Source organism: Rhinopithecus bieti, unplaced genomic scaffold (genome assembly GCF_001698545.2).
Source record: "Rhinopithecus bieti isolate Rb0 unplaced genomic scaffold, ASM169854v2 scaffold_82982, whole genome shotgun sequence".
In the NCBI taxonomy this organism is placed as follows: Eukaryota; Metazoa; Chordata; class Mammalia; order Primates; family Cercopithecidae; genus Rhinopithecus; species Rhinopithecus bieti.
In genome coordinates, this window is record NW_016830216.1 from 51,193 (window position 1) to 74,726 (window position 23,534).

Here is a 23,534-nt window from a genome sequence, read left to right on the forward strand (position 1 = left end):
AGTAACCATGTTAGCCAGGATGGTCTCGATCTCCTGACCTCGTGATCCGCCCGTCTCGGCCTCCCAAAGTGCTGGGATTACAGGCTTGAGCCACCGCGCCCGGCCTGGATCTGTGTATTTTCTAATATATTTACTTATTATTAAAGACAGGCCCCAGACAACTAACTTCATTAGTGGGTTTCCTAACAGTTGAAAACATCCACTGCATTATGTATTATGATAATCCAGCAGCGAGTTCCTGTTCTGCATCAAACAGTATACCCTGACCTGGTCAAGCCATGGGGTAAGGGTACCGTAAACAGCCATGTCCTTGGCAGGCTCTGTGGTACTGCAGGGGCATGTGGGCGGTCCTGGGGGAGAAGATCTCTAAGCATCCAACAATCCCAGAACTATAGCTCTAGTCATAAAACTTCTGTTCCAAGGCTCTTTGAGTGTGATGACTCACTGGTAGGGCCTCAACAGGAAATGCTAACTTGGAAAGGCAAGAAGCAGCGGCCCAAGATCTTTTCTACTAACTTTTCAAAGGACCGTGTGGACAGGATTCAGATCAAGCAGGATGTGAATTCGAATCTGCCGGTTATTTGCGGGGCCAGTCCTGTGCTAAGTGCCTTCACATCCGCCATGTTTCACTTCCACAGACGAATAAACGTGATACTTTTAAAGGTATGGCGGGGGGGGGGGCTTCATATTTAAATAGGGGGGCAAGTTATAAGCAAGTAGGAACAAAAAGGCAACAAAATAATCCACCCATTCTCCCATCCTCAGCTAGGAGATGGCAGAGTGAGGTGAGTGCCAAGACTTCTATGAATATTATGATCATCTTTTCTTTCTTTGAACTCAGTGGTCTCAAATGTCAATGTGTGTAAGAAATACTGTACAGGGTTAGAGACACTCCTGGTTCTAGCAACGTGATAGACTGAGTGGATACTGAAGTTGTCAATTCTGAATATCTGAAATACTGGATTAAATATGACCAAGAACCAAAAAAAGGTTAAACCATGGCTGGGCTCACACACACAAAAAGGTGAATCCACAAAGAGGAAACAGACGACTGTCAGCTGAGTGGCAGGGGATGGGGGCATGTCTGGGGCCTGGCACTGGGCTTTCAGGGCTAGGGTCTTGGGTGTTAATGCCCAGGTGAGGGACAGTGGTGAGTCTGTATAAGGCCTTTACAAAGCTTCTATAGGAAAGACAAACAGATCTGATTTCAGATAGTAATAAGAGTGATGAAGACGACCCAAGGGATGGAGTGACATCTGACGGTGGGAGGGTATCTTAGGGTGGTCAGGAAAGGCCTTTCTGAAGAGGTGAGATCTGAATTAAGATCTGAAAGGTAAGAAACCAGTCATTAGAAGAATTGGGGCTGGGGAGGCTGGGCGCGGCTCACGCCTGTAATCCCAGCACTTTGGGAGGCTGAGGCGGGAGGATCATGGGATCAGGAGTTCAAGACCAGCCTGGCCAACATGGTGAAATACCGTCTCTACTAAAAATACAGAAATTAGTGGGCATGGTGGCGCGTGCCTGTAATTCCAGCTACTTGGGAGGCTGAGGCAGGAGAACTGCTTGAACAGGGAGCCAGGAGGCGGAGGTTGCAGTGAGCCGAGATTGTGCCACTGCGCTCCAGCCTGGGCTACAGAGTGAGACTCCATCACAAAAAAAATAAAAAGAATTGGGGGTGAGGGGGCGGGAAACAGTGTTTCCAGGCAGAGAGAAGAGCATGTACAAAGGAGACTGTTGGGAGGGTTAAATGAAATAACGCATGTAAGGTACTTAATACCACGCATGCATTTCACAAGCAGCAGTTGGGACGGTGGTGATGACAGTGATGACGATGATGACAACGATGACTCACAGGCCCTAACACCTCATGGTGTTAGCCAATTATTGTATCCTCTACTGAGAAAACAGCCATTGGAAGAAGGGACAGAGCAGGCTTTCTGCCTGGGCCAGTGTGGCCTACAGAGATGCTCCAACACGACTGGTGATTAGCACCACTGGGTCCCCCGATTTGAGAATGAGGGAGCAGCAATGACTGAGGGAAAAGCTGAGTGCACTCAGCACGGCAGGGGCAGGAAAGCAAACAGGCCCAGCACTGCCTGGATTCCTAACAGCTTGCTCAAGCGAGGCCATAATTTGCTTCTCTGTTTGCAATCAGAGGAGTCCAACCAACATACTTTCATTTGACAGTGGAGCTTACAGGCCTGGAAAGAATATGACTCAGTGTCACAGGGTCACCCTGTGGCACTGCTTAAGAGTAGGGCCCAGGCCTCTGAACTTAGATTCATCCCTTCTGCTTTTCCAGTGGTCCCCTTCCTCGTCCAAGGCTAGAACCCCCCACCGAGCTAGAACTCGGGTCAACTGGCTCCAGACTCTCACTCAGAAGGCAGAGTAGACACACCCCCTTCAACAAAACCATGCATTTTTTTTCTTCCTTGAGACAGGGTCTCTGTCACCCAGGCTGGCGTGCAGTGGCACAATCTCAGCTCACTGCAATCTCTGCCTCCCGGGTTCAAGCAATTCTTTCACCTCAGCCTCCCCAGTAGCTGGGACTACAGGTGTGTGCCACCACGCTCAGCTACTTTTTGTATTTAAACCAAACCATGTTCTAAAAGAAAAATAAACTCTACTGACTTGAACCCCAAATACGCTCAAATGTTAGTTGTAAACTTAAGCATACCTTGCAGAATTGTCAAAGAAACACTCAAGTGAACCTATTTAAATCAGAATTTGACATATATTTCCTGAAGTTCTAAAATACAATGAAGCAAAACACAAAAACAATCAAACCTGAACTGATCCTCATTCTCTCCTAAATCCTTATTTCCTTGTTTAGTTATGCCTAGGGAGCAACCTCTGTTGGATTCACTTCAGGAAGGTATCAGAAGACAAGAGCAGGGCCATTTCCTTTTCCCTTTCTCCCCCTTCATGCAAATGAAAACTGATGGCAGAAGGTTTCAGAAAGAGAAGCCCAAAGCATTCTGAGGCACACAGTGAGTTTTCATTTTGGGAAGATGAGTGTGCTCAAGGCCTTGGGCAGCTGAACTCAATGGTGTTCATCTTTGTGCAATTCTGAACTTTAACACAATAAATGAAGTCTACGAAAAGCACCGTAGGAATTAAACATTGTATGGTTCAAATTTCTTCGCTTCAGGCTCACTGCATAAATATAGGCAGTTTATTGTTGTTGTTGTTGTTTTTACCCGAGCTGACACAATTCCACTGAAATGTGGAGAAAATCATTCTAAAGTTCTAAAATCATTCTAAGTTGCCAAAGTTTAAAAAAAGTTACGTTTTCAAAACATATGAAATTATATACTATACCAAGATTTTGATGTAATTCACTTTCTTCAAATTTTCCTGCAACCGTTGACTCTGCAAATGACAAAAAATAGCACGTGTAATTAGACGGACACGGGATATGAAGAAGTGGTTTTCACCAGGGGCTACGGAGGTCTGTGAACATGGATGTCAGGCAAAGTCACCTGCGACTTGGTGGTTTCTAAGTTCAGCCACCCGTTTTTGTATTTCAACATCTGTAAATATTCAACAATGTTTCATTTAAAAGTTACACTAGTAATTCAAGAAAAGCAGTTTCTAATAAGACACAGAAATCTGTAGTATTTGCAGTGTAAGTCTTTCATTCAAAAGCTACTGAGTATAAACACGTGCAAGGCACAGTACCAAACACTGGGGGAGACCAATGACAAATGAGAAGACACAGCGCACTCAAGAGCTGGTGATAAGAGCATGATGCTGCCACTTACCACCTGTAGGACCACGGGTAAGTCACTTCATCTGCCAGTCACCAGCTATTTAACCTGTCTGTGCTTCAGTTCCCTCAATTATAAAATGGGGAGGACAGTATGTATCTCACGTAGCTGTGAGGATTAAATGAGTTGATATGCAATACAAGTGCTTAGGAACGCGGTCTAGAATGTAGTGTCACTAGACTAATGTCTCAATCCCAGGTCCCTCATCACTAATCGTATCTAACTCATGGGATTGGAGTACATTAATTAAACAGATACTCACTGAGTACTGGACAGTAGAAAGCCCCTCAAGAAATTCCTTTTTTTCTTCAAGAAAATTAATTCTGAATACACTGACATGAGTGGAACTTACATTCTAGTGAAGCTGCAGGATCAAATGAGATGATGCATGGAAGTACTTCGTGGTGCCTGACACTGAGGTGTCAATAACTACTGAAGAAGAGAAACAAGAGAAGGAAGAGGAGGATGAGGAGGCGAATGCTGATTTGCGCTCTCAGGAAATGCACGCTCCACTGTGGACTATAAGGCATGGCTATATACAGATGACCATGTCTGCCAAATGTCCATGCAGTTTAACACATGCATTTAGCCTGTGAGTCGGCAGCAGGACAGCATTCAAATCCTCAGAAGCATACGGTTCTGCCTGCAGGAAGATGCCAGAGCTGTGCTCACCTCAAGGGTTTGGTAGTTAATGGCATCATTCTGCACTCCATAGCCAAGGGGAATTGAAAAAATCTCCGAGTACCTAAACCGTCTCTAAATTAAGTTATTAAGGCTTCTCTTTCCTAAGAACCACATCTCAAGAAGTGAGCTAACGGCACAGTGAGACACTTTTCAAAAAATGCACCACTTTTGTAAACATAATAAGCATCAATCTTTTTTTTTTTTTTTTTTGAGACAGGGTCCTACTCTATCGCCTAGGCTGGAGTGGAGTAGTGCAGTAGTGCTATTTGGGCTCACTGCAACCTTGACTGCCTGGGCTCAAGTGATCTTCCCACGTCAGCCTCCTGAGTAGCTGGGTTTGCACCAATACAGCTGGCTAATTTTTGTATTTTTTGTAGAGACAAGATTTCGCCATGTTGCCCAGGCTGGTCTTGAACTCTGGGGCTTCAGTGATCCACCTGCCTGTGCCTCCCAAAGTGCTGGGATTAGAGGCATGAGCCATTGCACCCAGCCCAGAGGATAAATCTTAAAACTATTGAACTATCCTAACATATGATGAATAAATGGACTACTGCTAGAGCACTATGAAAATACTTGTTTTTCGTGTGTGTGTATGTGTGTGTGTTTTAGATGGAGTCACCCAGCCTGAAGTGCAGTGGCACGACCTTGGCTAACTGCAACCTCCACCTCCCAAGTTCGAGCAATTCTCCCTGCCTCAGCCTCCTGAGGAGCTGGGACTACAGGTGCCTGCCACCATGCCTGGCTAATTTTTGTGTATTTAGTAGAGACGGGGGGGTCTCACCATGTTGGCCAGGCCAGTCTCAAACTCCTGACCTCAGGTGATCCGCCCACCTCAGCCTCCCAAAGTGCTGGGATTACAGGTGTGAGCCACCGCACCCGGCCACTTATTTTTCTTAAATACAGAAATGATACTTGAGGAAGTGCCAACTCCCCAAGAATATATTTAAAACAAAGATTTCAACCCACATGCATAATTTACTATATGAACAGATACTACAGAAAGAGCTCTACCTGTATTCATTCCTCGAGCCATCCTGGCAATCCTGTGTCATATATTTCACAGTTAAGAAAATGGAGGCGATGCACTTCTGAGCTTAGGTAGGGCTCAGCTCTAACCCTGAGTAAATATGACCTTGGTGTTTTTCTTTTTTTTTTTTTTTTTTTTTGAGACAGAGTCTCACTCTGTCGCCCAGGCTGGAGTGCAGTGGCGCGATCTCGGCTCACTGCAAGCTCCACCTCGCGGGTTCATGCCATTCTCCTGCCTCAGCCTCCCGAGCAGCTGGGACTACAGGCACCTGCCACCACACCCGGCTAATTTTTTGTATTTTTAGTAGAGACGGGGTTTCACCATGTTAACCAGGATGGTCTCGATCTCCTGACCTCGTGATCTACCCGCTTCAGCCTCCCAAAGTGCTGGGATTACAGGCGTGAGCCACCGCGCCCGGCCTGTTTTTTTGCTTTCTAAATGCTATGATCTGAATATTTATGTCCCCACAAAATTCCTTTGTTGAAACTTAATCCCAAATGAGTTGAGGCCTTTGGGAGGTGATTAGGGTGGGGATGAGGATGGAACCCTCATGAACAGGATTAGTGACCTTCCGAAAGAGGCTCAAGGGGCTGTGTTCACCCCTTCTGCCATGTGAGGCCACATGCAAGGCACTATCTATGAGGAACCGGCCCTCACCAGACACAGAATCTCCTGGCACCTTGATCTGAGACTTCTCACGTCCAGAACTGTAAGCAATAAATGTCTGTTGTTTATAAGTTACCCAGTCTAAGGTATTTTGTTATAGAAGGTTGGTCTAAAACACTGAAATATAGCATAATTATGTATTTTTCACAATTAGAACACACCTAAAATGGAGAGAGAATTAGAATTGTCCCCAAGAGCCCTGCAATTTGGGAACCCAAGCCAGCTGGTTTTCAAAATATCCATGCCCTCCATAACCACCCTGTCACCTTCCCATTCCTTCGCTGTAGTCAGTCAATTAACCCACCCCTCCACCTTTTGCACCCTTCTCCACTCCTTGGAAGTCATCTGTGACTTCTTTTCTGATCCCATGCTGACAATGGTGTTCCTTTTCATCTGATTTCATCGGCACACAAATGCTGGGACAGACAACCCAGCACTTTCTCCCAGAACTTTGAACAAGAAAGATTTACATGCAGGGCAGTTAGTCACTGGCTCACAAGACAGTCAATCCAGACAACAACATTCTGGATGGAAGGTACAGAAATGAGACGTTTCTCTGTCTCTGCTGTGGCCAAAGAGTCTTTCATTTAAATGTCAGGCTTCTACTCACCAGTTGACAGGCATGCTTGATCCTCTCCACAATCCCATCAAGTCCCAAGTATTGTAAAGACAACCACAGAGGGAGGGCACGGAGTTTGTCTGCGGGCTTATTTGATGTAAGACCAGCAACTAAAGTCTAAAAAAGTCAAAAGAGGTTTATTAATCAAAGCCATTGCAATCTCATAATAGAACCAGCTACCATTTGCTACCACTTAGTATGGGCGAGATGCCATACTAGTCACTTGGCTTACATTTTCCATTTGATCTTTCAACAACTCTAAGAGCTAAGTATTCTAGGTAACCACTCAGAGACCTCGGTTTGTCCAAGGGTTCACAGCTCAGGAGTGGCAAAGCCAGGAAAAGCCAGTAGAAAACCCAGATGGGTCACATCCCAGAACCTAGGAGACTCCCCACTTCGAAGGTAGCTCTGAGCATCCTCAAACGCCTGGCCATTATTTGCTGAGCAAGACAGCAGACAGTGTTTTAGTAGAAATCACTTAAACCTTATTTTGCATGCTGACTTATATTATCAAGAACCATACAATTTTTTTTCTTTTTTGTGACAGGATTTTGTTTTCACTCTATTGCCCAGGCTGGAGTGCAGTGGTGTGACCATAGCTCACTGCAGCCTTGATCTCCAGGGCTCAATCAGCCCTCCCACATTAGCCTCCTGAGTAGCTGGGACTACAGGCTCACACCACCATGCCTAGCTAATTCTTTAGTATTTTTCTATAGAGATGGGGTTTCGCCATGCTGCCCAGGCTGGTCTCAAATTCGGGCTCAAACAATCTGCCTGCCTCAGCCTCCCAAAGTGCTGGGATTACAGGCATGAGCCACCATGCCTAGCCCACAACTACAATTAAAAAAAAAAAAAATGTGGTCGGGTGCAGAGGCTCACACCTGTAATCCCAGCACTTTGGGAGGCTGAGGCAGGCAGATCACCTGAGATCGGGAGTCCAAGACCAGCCTGATCAACATGGTAAAATCCTATCTCTACTAAAAATACAAAATAAGCCAGACGTGGTGGCACGTGCCTGTAATCCCAGCTACTTGGGAGGCTGAGGCAAGAGAATCACCTGAACCGAGGAGGTGGAGGTTGCAGTGAGCCAAGATCATCTCACCATCACACTTCAGCCTCGGTGACAGAGCGAGACTCCGTATCAAAAAAAAAAAAGTTACAACCTATTGGACAATGTGGATCAGGAGGCTAAAAATTCCCCCACTCAGTCATTCCACATCTGGGAACCTATTCTACGGAAATAATGAGAAACACAGAAAGACGTTCACTGCTTCGTTATTTCAGTAACAGAATCTGAAAACGTCCTGTAAGTTCATAAATGGAGAATAATTAAATTGTGACAGAATATTAGGCAACCATAAAATGTCACTAAAAAAAGTCTCACAAGTTACTCTTTAAAAAAAATGAAATAGAAGTGAAATTATGGGTATTTTCACTTTTCTTGTATTTTCTGTATTTTGCCCCCAAAGCCAGTAATGTGTATTAGCCACACCCACTCCCTCCCCAGGGAGGGGAAACTGACCAAGGCAGGGTCATCGTGTTTATACAGTGTCACTGCAGGAACAGCTGGCAAACCCAGCCACGGGCCAGGAGTCATCGTCATGCTATCGCATTTGGTTGCAGCCTACCAAAACAAGAACAACTCTTCATTAGATGATCAGCATACACAAACCCAACATCCTCTTCCATTCATAAAAACTGTGAAGAGCTATGAGGGACTGAGTGATTTTAAATTCCTTCTTAAAAACACCAATATTCAGTAAATCAACAACATACCAGCACTGATGAGGAGACATAACCCAGAGCCAATGTTGCCAGATTCACACTGGAAGAAAAAACACCAGCCTAAGAACTAATTAATGTTGCTTATTCACTATGTACTTAAAAAAATAAAGGTTGTGCTGTTGCAAGTTGACACTTAAATATCTTTTAAATGTGTTACTAGCTTTTATAACAGCAAGAGAAGATGTGCTTTACACAAATGAAGGAAAATCCTGAAAACGCACTTTAATAAAAATGTGTCTCAGGAACTATCCCTGCTCATTTAGTATAATGGGAGTATTATTCTCTTTCATGGATCTCATTTTCCAGTTATCATTCTTTACTTACGGATCAAAAAGAAACCTCCCTGTATGATGTGGTGGATATGGGCTACTCTGGCTGCCCACATCGGTTCCCCCTGCTTCTCTTAACGGCCCTCCAACAGCCTTCTGGGGCGCCACCCCCATTTCCTCCAGCAGAACATGAGCTTTGTGGGGAGGAGACACCACTATCTGCTCCAGAGGAGGGCAAAGAACCTGAACTATCAGAGGATTACTTCTCGCTGGCCACAGTGGCTGGTTCAATATGAGACTTGTTAGGACTTCCAGCTGACCACGAAGCTGGAAAGAAGGCTGGAGTTTCTGCAGCTACTTTGCACTGTAACAGGAGGAACTGTCCACAGAGAGAGGAAACCAAGCCCAGTGCCTGTAACTGGGGGAGCAGAGGTGGGAGTAAGACACTGAATCCTGGTTGATGTCGTGCCTGAGGCAGTCCTGGCACTGCTCTTCGTAGTTACGTGAGCCAATAAGGTCTCTTTCGGCTTAAGCCAATTTGGGTTATTTTGTGATCTGTGACCCAAAGAGCCCTTCGTGATAAATGTCCCCAAAATGACAGCCTGGATGTCCAGTCCTCATGAGGACTCTGCAGGCCCGAATGGAGCCACCAGCCTGACCGCCAGCTTACCCCTCCACATGAAGCCATATGCCATACTGCTCACAGAGTTCTTTCAATCTCCCAATCTTGTCTGTGTGTCCTACTGCTGCAGTTCCTAGGATAAAACAAATCAGGGCATTAAAAGGAACAAATGTTTTCTAAGGCTACTTAAGCACTTTTATACACACTATCGCCCTAGGAGGGAAGTGACTTATTTTATTGAGATTTTCTTTGTGGAAGGACTTAAAATCAGTGTCTGCAAGTTGATTTATTACAAGCTTTGAGGAGCATGTAAACTCTATTACATGTATCTAATTATGTTATTAAAATCTTTTATATACTTATTTTCTATCTACTTGATCTGCTGACTCATGAGAAATATATTCAAATCTCCCACTAAGACTGTGGTTTGTCAACATATACTTGTGTTCTATCAGACTTTTCCTTTAGCTTTCCTTTATATATTTTAAGGTTACGTTCACAAGCACTCATAACTGTTATTTCATTTTTTTTTGAGATGGAGTCTCACTGTCGCCCAGGCTGGAGTGGCATGATCTCAGCTCTGCAGCCTCCACCTCCCACGTTCAAGCGATTCTCCTTGCCTCAGCCTCCCAAGTAGCTGGGATTACAGGCACCCGCCACCACGCCCAGCTTATTTTTTTGTATTTTTGGTAGAGATGGGGTTTCACTATGTTGGCCAGGCTGTTCTCCAACTCCTGACCTCCTGATCTGCCTGCCTCGGCCTCCCAAAGTGCTGGGATTACAGGCATAAGCCACCGTGCCCAGCAGGTATAACTGTTATTTCTTTTAGGAGATTACATCTTTCATCAATATGAAGTCTGTTTTATCCCACACTAATATTGCTATGGTACTTTCATTTTGTCAGCATTTGTCCAACATGAACTTTTCTACCTTTTTATTTTATTGTCACTTCCTGGATTATTTTGATTTAGATATGCCCTTTATAAAAATCATATAGGTGGGCTCATGTCTATAATCCCAGCACTTGGGGGCCTAGGCAGGCGGATCACGAGGTCAGGAGATCGAGACCATCCTGGCTAACACAGTGAAACCCCGTCTCTACTAAAAATACAAGAACAAAATTAGCCAGGCGTGGTGGTGGGCGTGAACCCGGGAGGCGGAGCGTGCTGTGAGCCAAGATCGCACCACTGCACTCCAGTCTGGGCGACAGAGTGAGATTCCATCTCAAAAAACAAACAAAAAAAACCATACAGATGAATTTGGTTTTTTTCTACCCAGGTTCTTTGTAATACAGAACGTGCATTCTGAAGCCAGCTTAAGCATATTAAGCACTTTCAGCCACTCCCTTGGTAACTGATTACACTACCGATTTTGCTGGGGAGATCCCTTTTCAGAGAGAGCTTAGGTAAAACGTGGAGTCAGGCATTCCCCCAACCATCCTAAATTTCCAGTTAGCAGCAAGCCAACTAATAAGATTTCAAACCCTCACCAACGCCCTCAACAAACACAGCTAAAGAAAGTGGTTCTTTTGTAAGGTCTATGCCAGGAAAATGGCTGAAAACTTTTTTCCCTCACACCTAAATCTACCTCAAATTAAAAAAAAAAAAAAAAAAAAAAAAATCTTAACAGACACATTTAGTTTAGCTGAAACAAGATCAAACATGCATGGGCTGTGCCACAGGCTCTTCCGGCAAAATAAAAGCATACTGCTGTGTGTTAGTGCCTGGGTCGCATTCAGATTCTCTTTTTATATTTCTTGGCAATATCTGGTGACTAAACCTTGAGATGTGTCTTCTGGCACCTGCAACATAGTAACACTGGCAAGTCACTCAGTCACATGCAAACTGCAGCCCCTCCAGTTTATCACGTGATTTATTATGGGTGAATTTGTGTTTTTAAACAACAATAAGGCAGGAAGTGATGGTTTTCCTGCTGGCAATAAAGTGAATACTTATGTGGTTTTCTATTTTGTCTTTTTTTTTTTTTTTGAGACAGAGTCTTGCCCTGTTGCCCAGGCTAGAGTGCAGTGGTGCGATCACAGCTCACTGCAATCTCCACCTCCTGGGTTCAAGTTACTCTCCCGCCTCAGACTCCTAAGTAGCTGGGATTACAGGCACCCACCACCTCAACCGGCTAATTTTTATATTTTTAGTAGAGACAGGGTTTCACCATTTTGGCCAGGCTGCTCTCGAACTCCTGACCTCAGGTGATCTTCCTGCCTTGGCCTCTCAAAGTACTGGGATTACAGGCATAAGCCACCGTACCCAGCTTAAATAAGCAGTTTTACTGTAGTTTTTTTTTTTGAGACAGTCTCGCTCTGTCGTCCAGGCTAGAGTGCAGTGGTGGGATCTTGGCTCACTGCAACCTCTGCCTCCCCAGGTTCAGGCGATTCTCCTGCCTCAGCCTCCTGAGTAGCTGGGACTACAGGTGCGCACCACCACAACTGGCTAATTTTTGTATTTTTAGTAGAGACGGGGTTTCACCATATTGGTCAGGCTGATCTTGAATTCCTGACCTTGTGATCCGCCTGCCTCAGCCTCCCAAAGTGCTGGGACTACAGGCATGAGCTGCCAAGCCTGGCCTACTGCAGTATGATTTACATGCAATAAAACTCACTCATGTAAGTACAAAGTCCAATGAGTTTTGACAAATATATAGAGCATGTAACCACCAACATAATCAAGATTTAGAATACTTCCACCAACCCCCAAATCCCGTCAACCCTACTATAATTACCCTTTCCCCGACTCCTCACTGCCTGGAAAATCCTGATCTGCTCTGTCACTGTAGTTTTTTGCCTTTTTTTTTTCTTTTTTTTTTTCTTTTTTTTTTTTTGAGATGGAGTCTCCCTCTGTCGCCCAGGCTGGAGTGCAGTGGCCGGATCTCAGCTCACTGCAAGCTCCGCCGCCCGAGTTTACGCCATTCTCCTGCCTCAGCCTCCCAAGTAGCTGGGACTACAGGCGCCCGCCACCTTGCCCGGCTAATTTTTTGTATTTTTTAGTAGAGACGGGGTTTCACCGTGTTAGCCAGGATGGTCTCGATCTCCTGACCTCGTGATCCACCCGTCTCGGCCTCCCAAAGTGCTGGGATTACAGGCTTGAGCCACCGCGCCTGGCCTTTTTTTCTTTTTTAAAAACAGAGTCTCACTCTGTCGCCCAGGCTGAAGTGCAATGGCACAGTCTCGGCTCATTGCAAGCTCTGCCTCCTGGGTTCACTCCATTTTCCTGCCTCAGCCTCCCGAGTAGCTGGGACTACAGGCACCCGCCACCACGCTCGGCTAATTTATTATTATTATTTTATTATTATTTTTTTTAATACAGACAGAGTCTCACTCTGTCACCCAGGCTGGAGTGCAGTGGCACGATCTCATCTCACTGCAACCTCTGCCTCCCAAGTTCATGCCATTCTCCTGCCTCAGTCTCCTGAGTAGCTGGGACTACAGGCACTCGCCACCACGCCCAGCATATTTTTTTTGTATTTTTAGTGGAGACAGGGTTTCACCGTGTTAGCCAGGATGGTCTCAATCTCCTGACCTTGTAATCCACCCACCTCGGCCTCACAAAGTGCTGGGATTAGAAGCATGAGTCACCATGCCCGGCCTAGTTTTGCCTTTTATAGAATTTCTTATCAGTGGAATCATCCATTATTGTAACTTTTGTAGAATTTCTTATCAGTGGAATCATTCATTATTGTAACTTTTGAGTCTGGCTTTTTGTATATGCTTTTGAAATTCATTCACGGTAATATGTATATCAGTAGCTCTATTTACTGCTTAGTTGTCCATGAGCTGAACATAGCACCATTTGTTTATCTGTTTATCCATTTACCAGGTGAAGACATTGGGGTTATTTCAGTTCTGAACATTTGCATGCAAGTCTTCTTTTTTTTTTGAGGCGGAGTCTCGCTCTGTCGCCCAGGCTGGAGTGCAATGGCCGGATCTCAGCTCACTGCAAGCTCCGCCTCCCGGGTTTACGCCATTCTCCCGCCTCAGCCTCCCGAGTAGCTGGGACTACAGGCGCCCGCCACCTCGCCCGGCCAGTTTTTTGTATTTTTTAGTAGAGACGGGGTTTCACGGTGTTCGCCAGGATGGTCTCGATCTCCTGACCTCGTGATCTGGCCGTCTTGGCCTCCCAAAGTGCTGGGCTTACAGGCTTGAGCCACCGCGCCCGGCCTTTTTATTTTTTTTAAGAAAGGGTCTCACACTGTCACCTAGGCTGGGGTATGGTAGTGCAATCTTGGCTCACTGCAACTGCAACTTCTCTCTCCTGGCCTCAAGCCAATCTCCCACCGCAGCCTCTCCAGTAGCTGGGACTATAGGTGCACACCACCACACCTGGCTACTGGTTAGTACTTTTTGTTTCGCCATGTTGCCCAGGCTGGTCTCGAACACCTGAGGGCAAGCGATCTTGCTGTCTCAACCTCCCAAAGTGCTGGGATTACAAGCATGAGCCACCTGTAATTTCTCCATTCTAACAGACATGTAGTAATGGCTCATGGTGATCTTAATTTGCATTTCACTAATGACTAATGATGTTAAACATCTTTTCAAGTGCTATACATTTTCATTTTCTTTGATAAAGTATGTGCTCAAATCTTCTGTTCATTGAAAAAATTGTATTGTAGGCCGGGCACAGTGGCTCACACCTGTAATCCTGGCACTTTGGGAGGCCAAGGCAGATGGATCACCTGAGGTCAGGAGTTCAAGACCAGCCTGGCCAACACAGTGAAACCCCATCTCCACTAAAAATACAAAAAAAATTAGCTAGGTGTGGTGGCGCATGCCTGTAATCCCAGCTACTTGGGAGGCTAAAGCAGAAGAATCGCTGGAACCCGGGAGGTGGAGGTTGCAGTGAGCCAAGATTGCCATCACTGCACCTCCAGTCTGGGGGAAAACAGAATGGCAGACTCCCATTCAAAAAAAAAAAAAAAATTGGACTGGGCGCGGTGGCTCAAGGGCCAGCTGTAATCCCAGCACTTTGCGGAGGGGAGGCCGAGACGGGCGCGATCAAGAGTCAAGGAGATCGAGACCATCCTGGCTACACGGGTGAACCCACGTCTCTTACTAAATACAAAAAACTAGGCCTGGGCGGAGGGTTGGCAGGCGCCTGCCTTAGTCAGGCAACTCGGAGGCTGAAGGCAGTTGAGAATGGCGTCAAATCTGGGAGGCGGAGCCTGCCAGTGGAGGCTGAGGAGATCCGGGGGGCCACTGCCACTCCAGGCCGGGGCGACAGAGCAAGACTCCCGTCTCAAAAAAAAAAAGAAAAAAAAAATTGTATTGCTGAGTCTCCTTAATGAGTTGTAACAGTTCTTTTATATTTTGGATACACAGTTCTTTGTTCAAATCAAATTGTCTTGTAGCTTCTTGGGAAAAGAATATGAAACAGAAATTTTTAAAAGAGACAGGCCTGGGACAGTGGTAGCTGGTGTGGTGCTCACGCCTGTAATCCCCTCACTTTGGGACCAAGGCAGGTGGATTCACCTGAGGGTCAGGAGTTTGAGACAGCCTGGCCAACACTGGCGGAAATCCCATCTCTACCTAAAATTACAAAAATATTTTGTGTTTTTACAGGGCGTGGTGGTGTTGGCCTGTAATCCCAGCTACTTTGGGAGGCTGAGGCAGGCGAATCGCTTGAACCTGCGGAGGTTGGAGGTTGCAGTGAAGCCAAGTTGCCACCACTTGCACCCCAGCCTGGGCAGCAGAGCAAAACTCCATATCAAAAAACATTAAAAGGCGGGGCGCCGGTTGGCTCAAGCCTGAATCCAGCACTTTGGAGGGCCGAGACGGGCGGATCACGAACGGTCAGGAGATCGGAAGACCATCCTTGGCTAACATTGACCCCCCGTCTCTACTAAAAATACAAAAACTAGGCCGGCGACGTGGCGGGCGCCTGTAGTCCCCAGCTACTTTGGGAGGCTGAAGGCAGGGATGGCGTGAAACCGGGAGGCGGAGCTTGCAGTGAGCTGAATCCGGCACTGCACTCCAGCCTGGGCGCAGAGCTGAGACCTCCGTCTCAAAAAATAAAATAATAAATAAATAAAAAAAATAAAAATAAATAAAAATTAAAAGACAAAAAAAAGAGAAATAAGAAAAAAATGTTTCACAAATTTTCTCCCAGTCTGTAATTACATTTCATCTTACTAGGCGGTTCAAACAAAAGTGATGCTTTTTAATTTTTTGATAAAGTACAATTTAATGGTTCACATTTCTAATGGTCCTAAGAAATGATAACCTAAGGCACAAAGATCTCCTGTATTTTCTTCAAGATCATATTATTGTCTTACTATGGCTATTAGGTCTGATAAAACCATTATAGTTAATATTTTATAGGAGAGAGAATAAGATAAGGTGATAAGATTCAGTTGTTTTACCAATATGGAATATCCAAGCTCTAAGGGACACTGATGGAAAAATATTGTCCTTTCTCCCTTGAATTACCTGGGCATTGTAAAAACCTAAAGTGGCGGGCGCGGTGGCTCAAGCCTGACTTGACGAGACTCGCTCTCAAAAAAAAAAAAAAAAAAAACCTAAAGGACCATATATGTCACATTGAGTCTCTTTCTGAAATTCCTTTTTCTTTTGGCCACACCTCACACAGTCTTACTTGTAGCTTCATAGGAAGTATTGAAGTATGACAAGATAAGTCTTCCAATTTTGTTCTTTTTCAAAATTCTTTGGGCTATTCCTAGATCCCTTGTATTTCTATATAAACTCTAGAATTAGCTCATCAATTTCTATAAGAAATTGTAGCCTGTTGAGATTTTAAGAGGGACTGAGTTGAATCTATAGATTAGTTTGGGAAGAACTAACCTAATACTTAGTCTTTCAACTCATGTGTATGGCATATCGTTTTTGGGTCTTCTTGAATTTCTCTCAGTAACATTCTCAGTTTTCAATGTATAGATCTTGCATATATTTTGTTAAATTTACTCATAAATTTTTCATGTTTTTTGTTCCTACTATAAATGACATTTAAAATTCAATTTCCAATTGTTCTTTGCTAGTATATAAAAATCCAGAAAATGGTTTAGATTTGATAATTAGTTCCAGTAGTTTTTCTTTAGTTTTCTATCTATACAATCATGCCTGCAAATAAAGTTTTACTTCTTCCTTTCTAATCTATATGTCAGTCTTTTTTTTAACCTTATTGCACTGTCTTAGATTTCAAGTATGATGCTGAAAACGATAAATGGAGCAGAAAGTGGTAGTTGCTCTGCCGCCTATAAGGCAGATATTTAAGTGTGACATTTAATGTATTTTCTTTTTTTTTTCTTTTTTGAGACGGAGTCTCGCTCTGTCGCCCAGGCTGGAGTGCAGTGGCCAGATCTCAGTTCACTGCAAGCTCCGCCTCCTGGGTTTACGCCATTCTCCTGCCTCAGCCTCCCGAGTAGCTGGGACTACAGGCACCCGCCACCTCGCCCAGCTAGCTTTTGTATTTTTTAAGTAGAGACGGGGTTTCACTGTGTTAGCCAGGATGGTCTCGATCTCCTGACCTCGTGATCTGCCTGTCTCGGCCTCCCAAAGTGCTGGGATTACAGGCTTGAGCCACCGCGCCCGGCCTAATGTATTTTCTTGTTTAATTTTTACAACAGTCTTACAATGTCAGTACAATTATTTTTATTTATTTATTGAGATGGGGTCTTGCTGTGTTACCCAGGCTGGTATTGAACTTCTGGGCTTAAGCCAACATCTTGCTTGTCTCCTGAGTAGGGGGACTATAGGCACGTGCCACCACACCTGGCTTAAATGTGTCATTTAAAAATTCAGGCCAGGCACAGTGGCTCATGCCTGTAATCCCAGCAATTTGGGAGGCTGAGGTAGGCGGATCACCTGAGGTCAGGAGTTCGAGACCAGCCTGGCCAACATAGTGAAACCCTGTCTCTACTAAAAATACAAGAAATTAGCCAGATGTGGTACCACGCACCTGTAATCCCAGCAACTCAGGAGGTTGAGGCAGGAGAAACACTTGAGCCTGGGAGGCAGAGATTGCAGTGAGGTGAGATTCTGCCACTGCACTCCAGCCTGGGCAACAGAGTGAGACTGTCTCAAAAAAATAAAATAAAATTCAGTTTAGAACAGAGAAAGGAAGTACATGAAGGAGAAGATAGAGAAGCATTTGCAATCTAAATGAAAAAGTATACACACACATAAAATAACTTCCAAAACAAACCAACGATTAAAGAAAATCTAACGAGCCAACTTCACTCTTACAGTTTTTGCTACAATGTGGATACGGACTATCTTAAACATGTGGCACATACACATTTCTTAAGACTTTATCTTTTATAGGCTGAGGACTTAGCCTCACTCCTATATATTCAAAATGGTAGATTCAGCATCATGCTACCTGCATTTGCGACAAGCAACAGGGGCAGTCTTCCACGCTCTATGTCATCTTTAATCATTTTCTCCAGGAAGGCAACATCCTGGAACCAAAACAAACCATTAAAAAATGAGGCGCCTAGTATAAAAGCTATAAAATGAAAAATTATTACTTACAAAAGAAGCAGATAACTCTCAAAAGTAATGTCAAATCAATTCTTACTCTTGACAATTTTTCTGTTTTCTCTCATCATAGATGTGAAAATCAAATAGTTTTCCTTGAAGACTAGAAAAATCAGTTAAACAAGATTAAAGGTAAAACTGTACATATGCAAGAACATTTCTTTGGTTTTAAACATTTACATTTAAATGAAATGTTCTCTCAACTCCCCTATAACAGCCAAGAATGTATCTCTACTACTACTCATTGACGTACCTGAACTAGAAAATAAAACTACCTTGAAAAAAGAAATACAAAACTCTAAAATCCATCCCTTCCCTTCATTTTCCTTTCGGAATCATTAAGGAGAGATAAGCATTAAGGAAAATAAGCAGAACTCAATCCCACGGTGACAATGAAGAACCTCATTTTCAAAATCTGCCCATTCATAAATCCAGGCAACAGTGCTAACTCATTAAAAGTACTAGCTTTAGAAGAAATTTCTGGTGCTTAATTGAGCTGCTATGTTTCTACTTAAAGCAGGTGATACAGTAATTACAAGACTCCTTTTTTAAGCCAGGTGCTCCTGACCTATATACCAACCAACCTTCATGGACATTCACATATTAACAGAAGCATATATTACACAATGCAAGGATCCAAGCAATACATGAGTAAGCTACTAATTTATCTGGAGGCCAGCAAACAGAACTTCAATTGAAAGGCAGTTTCAAAACACAATCCCACATGATTTTACAAACCAGAAGTAAAACTCACCATCTGATGCTGGGATCCAAACATAGTGTTACAGGGTACACGGCACAAGCAGGGGAAGGGCAAGCCGAGCTGCAGGAAGAAACACATGACTTGACAAGAAAGCTCTCTGCACCATTCACTTCAGATTGTGAAAGGCTGTGGCTCTAAGACAAGCCATGATTATTCTAAGAAATCTCTCTCCTTAGGAACTCTTAATATTATAAATCGACGTAAAAGTACATTTAGAAAGCCAAGCCAAAAAAAAAAAAAAAGGTGAATTTCCAAGTGCCTTATAAGAGGATATAATGTAAAATTTTCTAAATGAGTCAAGTTACTATCTTTGGTATATTCTAGAATATACCAGAAATACTTTGGCAAACACGGAAACAACTGGGCTGTGAGCATTTTCGTGGGGGTAATTTTGGATTCTTTCTCCAAGTATTACTGGTAAATAACACCAGCTGAAGGTATTCAAAGAACAGTATCTTATTTTTGGGTCCACCCACATCTAAAAAGTAATAAATATGGATTAGCAGATGCACATTTCTCAAGAGAAGTGAAGTCAGTGTTATGCACAGACACAGTGATTGTCAACTTAATTTTATATTCTTAATGTTTAGCTTCCAAGTCCTTGAGGAGTTTACACTTTTAGGAATTGTAAACAGTTGCAACATATTGTTCTGTATGACTAAGACTTGGTAGCTTTCAGAGACCAAAAATTTAATAAGCACATTTTCTCCTTAAAGGATTAAAATTATGAATGTGACACCCAAGTAAAATAAATCATCAAAAAAATACAGGTATTAAAAGTGAAAATGCCTCGCCCCCTACCCTATAAGCCACCAATCCTCCCGTTAACAGTTTAATACATAACCTGTCAGATATTTTCTAGGTATAAAATTATGTCTTTTTCTAGGTACAAAAACATAGGTATAAAGGATACACACTTTAAAAAACATGAACATAACCATCTTACATATGCTGCTCTGCCAGCTGCCGTTCTCAACAGAACACTCTCACACATCTTTTGAAGGTCAGACTGTTGACCCCAAACAGCCTTGTGTCCCCAAGAGCCTAGCTTGCAGTAGACACTAAGTAATTCCTTTCACGTTTCAGAGGATTATTATTAAACTCCCCATTTTGTACACCCTCAAGAAGAGGACATAATTTCTTGCCACCAGTGATCACAGCTCAGAATCAATTTAAAAATCACTGAGTGTCTCCCAAACATACCCCTGGGACTCCTACAGCTTACAAAAGAGGAACCCTCCAAACCTATGGGTTTTGCTTTCAAACGTTCTTGGTAAAGAAGGTTAACAGTGTCTTATCTCGATGTAGTCCCCCCAGTTGGGCTAGAAGTACCATGAACTTTAAACATAGTCATGCTCAGCCAGGCGCGGTGGCTCACGCCTGTAATCCCAGCATTTTGGGAGGCTAAGGCGGGCAGATCACAAGGTCAGGAGATCGAGACCATCCTGGCTAACACAGTAAAATCCCCTCTCTACTAAAAAAAATACAAAACAATTAGCTGGGCGTGGTGGCAGGCGCTTGTAGTCCCAGCTACTTGGGAGGCTGAGGCAGGAGAATGACGTGAACCCAGGAGGTGGAGCTTGCAATGAGCCGAGATTGCGTCACTGCACTCCAGCCTGGGCAACAGAGCGAGACTCTGTCTCAAAAAAAAAAAAAAAAAAAAGTCATGCTCTTTGATCCAGCAATTCTAGACTGACTCTGAAAATCCATCTGAGGACCATAACCCTAAATAAAATACAGAAAGAGCTTTATGCACAGAGAAGTCCCTAACAGCACTACACAAAGAGCATTACCTGAAAATGGCCACGGAAAGCAAGACAATGCAAACACTATTTTCCAAAAAAGCAACAGTTAATTACTATATATTCACTTGAAGAAATACCATAAAGTCATTAAAAATAAATTATACTTTGAAAAATTATTATTAAAATGATATATTCTTGTTTTAACAGTAAGTGAAAAGAGCCAGATACAACCATATAAACACAAACACATCCCCTTCGACTAAAGTCTGGGAAGAAAGAGAAAATGTTGACTGTGGTTGCCCTTGGGTAATCTACCACATATTCTTTATTTCTAAATTCAGTAATTTTTACAAATATGACAAAAGCATATAAGACCATCTTTTCACTCAACAAGAACAGCAACTAGAGAAATGGGTCAACTTTAAAACTTTCAGGGCAAAAGAAGACTTTATTTCTTTAAAATAGCCACCTGATACCACATTACCTGATTACAAAGGTATTGGCCCAGGCCAGGTCTAGCAGCAGCACTAAGATATATGACAGGCTTCTTGTTATATAACACATTGAAGCCATCCACTACGAAGTCTTCATATCGAGAATGAATGGCAAGCCTACATATCTTTGCAAGTCCTTCTCTTTCCTCTTCATGGAAATAAGCACAGCCATTTTCATATCTGTTAAGAGATACATATGAATATGCTCTCATTTCTAATTGAGGATTGTATAAGTCAACCTTAATAATCATGGAGACAATTCTTTTCTCAAGCTAGGAATTGTCACTTACACCAGGCAGAGAGGACAGGAATGTGAAAAATCCTCATAGATGGCTGACACCTCATTACAGCTAGGGTTACCAAGCAGCGAGACAATAACCCTCCATCCATACCCAATTCCATAAAGAGCAGAAACCGAAAACAAGTAGAGATCAGGTGTTCTCAGACATAAAAAGCCTGAAGATCATGGTTCTGGCTTATTATGAACTAAAGCCAGCACTAGATAACACAGGCATAGTTTATAGCAGAGTCTCAGCCTGAAACATCCAAAGTAAACAAAACTGTCAAAAATGCTAGTCAGAGGCTGGGTGTGGTGGCTCACACCTGTAATCTCAGCACTTTGGGAGGCCAAGGCAGGCGGATCACCTGACGTCGGGAGTTCGAGACTAGCCCGGCCAACATGGTGAAACCCTGTCTCTACGAATTGCCAGCTGTGGTGGAGTGCCTGTAGTCCCAGCTACTCAGGAGACTGAGGCAGGAGAATTGCTTGAACCTGGGAGGTGGAGGGTACAGTGAGTCAAGATTGTGCCATTGCACTCCAGCCTGGGTGACAGAGCGAGATTCCGTCTCAAAAAAAAAAGCTAGTCAGGCTAACTTTTGGTTTTACTATAATCTGTTGAGGCTCCATCTCCTAGAGGAGGAGGGACAATTTCAACTACAGGCATTAGATTTTTACTAGAACAACAGAACACTGCTCCTTTAATAAAGTTGGGCAAACTTATACTCCTGCTTGGCCAAGTTCTTTCCCAACACTGAAAGTGAGGATCTCTCAAGTTAAATGTCTCAAGTTAGGCAAACATTCCTTCTCCATAAAAGTAACAGCTTATAAACCCAATACCACTAGTCCTATGTCTCCTACTGAATCCTTCATCTGTTGTAATTCCTTAATATTACTAGGATTATCACAGAATAAAATGAATTTCAATTTCATAGCACATATTCACCTTCCTTATGAGAGAGTTTTCTTTTTTTTTTTTTTTTGAGATGGAGTCTCGCTCTGTCACCCAGGCTGGAGTGCAGTGCCTCAGCCTCCCGAGTAGCTGGGACTACAGGCGTCCACTACCACACCCGGCTAATTTTTTTGTATTTTTATTAGAGACGGGGTTTGCCGTGTTAGCCAGAATGGTCTCGATTTCCTCACCTTGTGATCCGCCCACCTCAGCCTCCCAAAGTGCTGGGATTACAGGCATGAGCCACCGCACCTGGCCTCAAGAGTTTTCTTTCTAATAAAACACAAGCTAATATTTTCAAAGCACAGCTGGCCCTCCGAACCTGTGGGTTCTGCATCTGTGGATTCAACCAACCATGAGTAAAAAATCTTCAGAAATTTAAAAAGATGGGTGCATCTGTACTGAATATCTACAGACTTTCTTCCTTGTCATTATTCCCTAAACAATACAGTGTGACAACTGTTTACACAGCACTTACATCATATTAGGTATTATGTATAATCAAGAGATTAAAGTATACGCGAAGATGTGCCTAAATTATATGCAAATACTGTGCTATTTTACATAAGGGATTTGAGCATCCATGAATTTTTTTATCCATGGGGTGAGGATGGGAGGTCCAGAACCGATCCCCCAAGGACACCCAAGGATAAGGGACAACTGTATTTGAATCTAGATCATTGCTCTATCTTCTACTGACATATGCCAATTAGATACCCCACAAATAAATAACTGCTCACCCTATCAAACACATACGTGCTTCTATTCTCCACCCTTCACATGTGTTAGTCTATTAGCTCATTTAATCCTCACAACACTTCTATGAAATAGGTATTAATACTATCCCCATCTAACAGACCATGAAACAGGCATTGAGAGGTTAAACACTTCTTCCAAGAAGGAGGAAATCTGAACCCAAGTAGTACAGCTCCAGAAAAAAGATCTTTCCGACTATACCCGACTCATAAAATTCTTCACTGGAAACTCATCATGTCTTTACCTGAAAATTCTGCATAGCCACAAGGTGGTATCTGAAAGTATCCTAGTTGTAAGTTTTCTCAGTTTCTCCTTGTCCAGAGTTGAAATATAAGCTCCCAGACTATGTCCCAGCAAAGCCATATGACCTTGTTCTCCAATATTTTGGATTCTATTAAGCAAAGTTAAAGTATTAGAGTCAAACCATAAAAAAGGACATAGAACTTAGAGACACAGAATTCCACAGAAATATCTGTCAGACTTGAAATCTACTTAATGGCTCAGAAAGCAAATGAAAATTCAATGCATATACAGTATTGATAGTCTGGTGAGAATTTTCTCTTTTTTGAGACGGAGGAAAAAAAAATACATATATATATATA

The 23,534-nt window shown here is 43.4% G+C and overlaps 1 protein-coding gene across 2 annotated transcripts in view; it reads right to left on the bottom strand.

Annotated features, from left to right (window-relative positions):
- Window positions 1-23,342, bottom strand: part of PDXDC1 (pyridoxal dependent decarboxylase domain containing 1) — a 36,574-nt gene extending 13,232 nt beyond the window's left edge. The window contains exons 1-9 of one of the 2 annotated variants that reach the window (XM_017865238.1): window positions 23,177-23,319; window positions 20,938-21,127; window positions 18,700-18,768; window positions 17,788-17,866; window positions 9,491-9,575; window positions 8,543-8,591; window positions 8,289-8,390; window positions 6,758-6,883; window positions 3,322-3,372 (exon numbers count right to left, since the gene is read on the bottom strand). In XM_017865238.1, the coding sequence (XP_017720727.1) occupies window positions 3,322-3,372; window positions 6,758-6,883; window positions 8,289-8,390; window positions 8,543-8,591; window positions 9,491-9,575; window positions 17,788-17,866; window positions 18,700-18,768; window positions 20,938-21,127; window positions 23,177-23,295 (870 nt within the window). In that variant the 5' untranslated portion in view covers window positions 23,296-23,319. Of the gene's footprint in view, window positions 1-3,321; window positions 3,373-6,757; window positions 6,884-8,288; window positions 8,391-8,542; window positions 8,592-9,490; window positions 9,576-17,787; window positions 17,867-18,699; window positions 18,769-20,937; window positions 21,128-23,176 lie in introns of both variants that reach the window. The other variant, XM_017865239.1, reaches the window with a different exon arrangement.
- Between the last annotated feature and the right edge of the window lie 192 nt (window positions 23,343-23,534).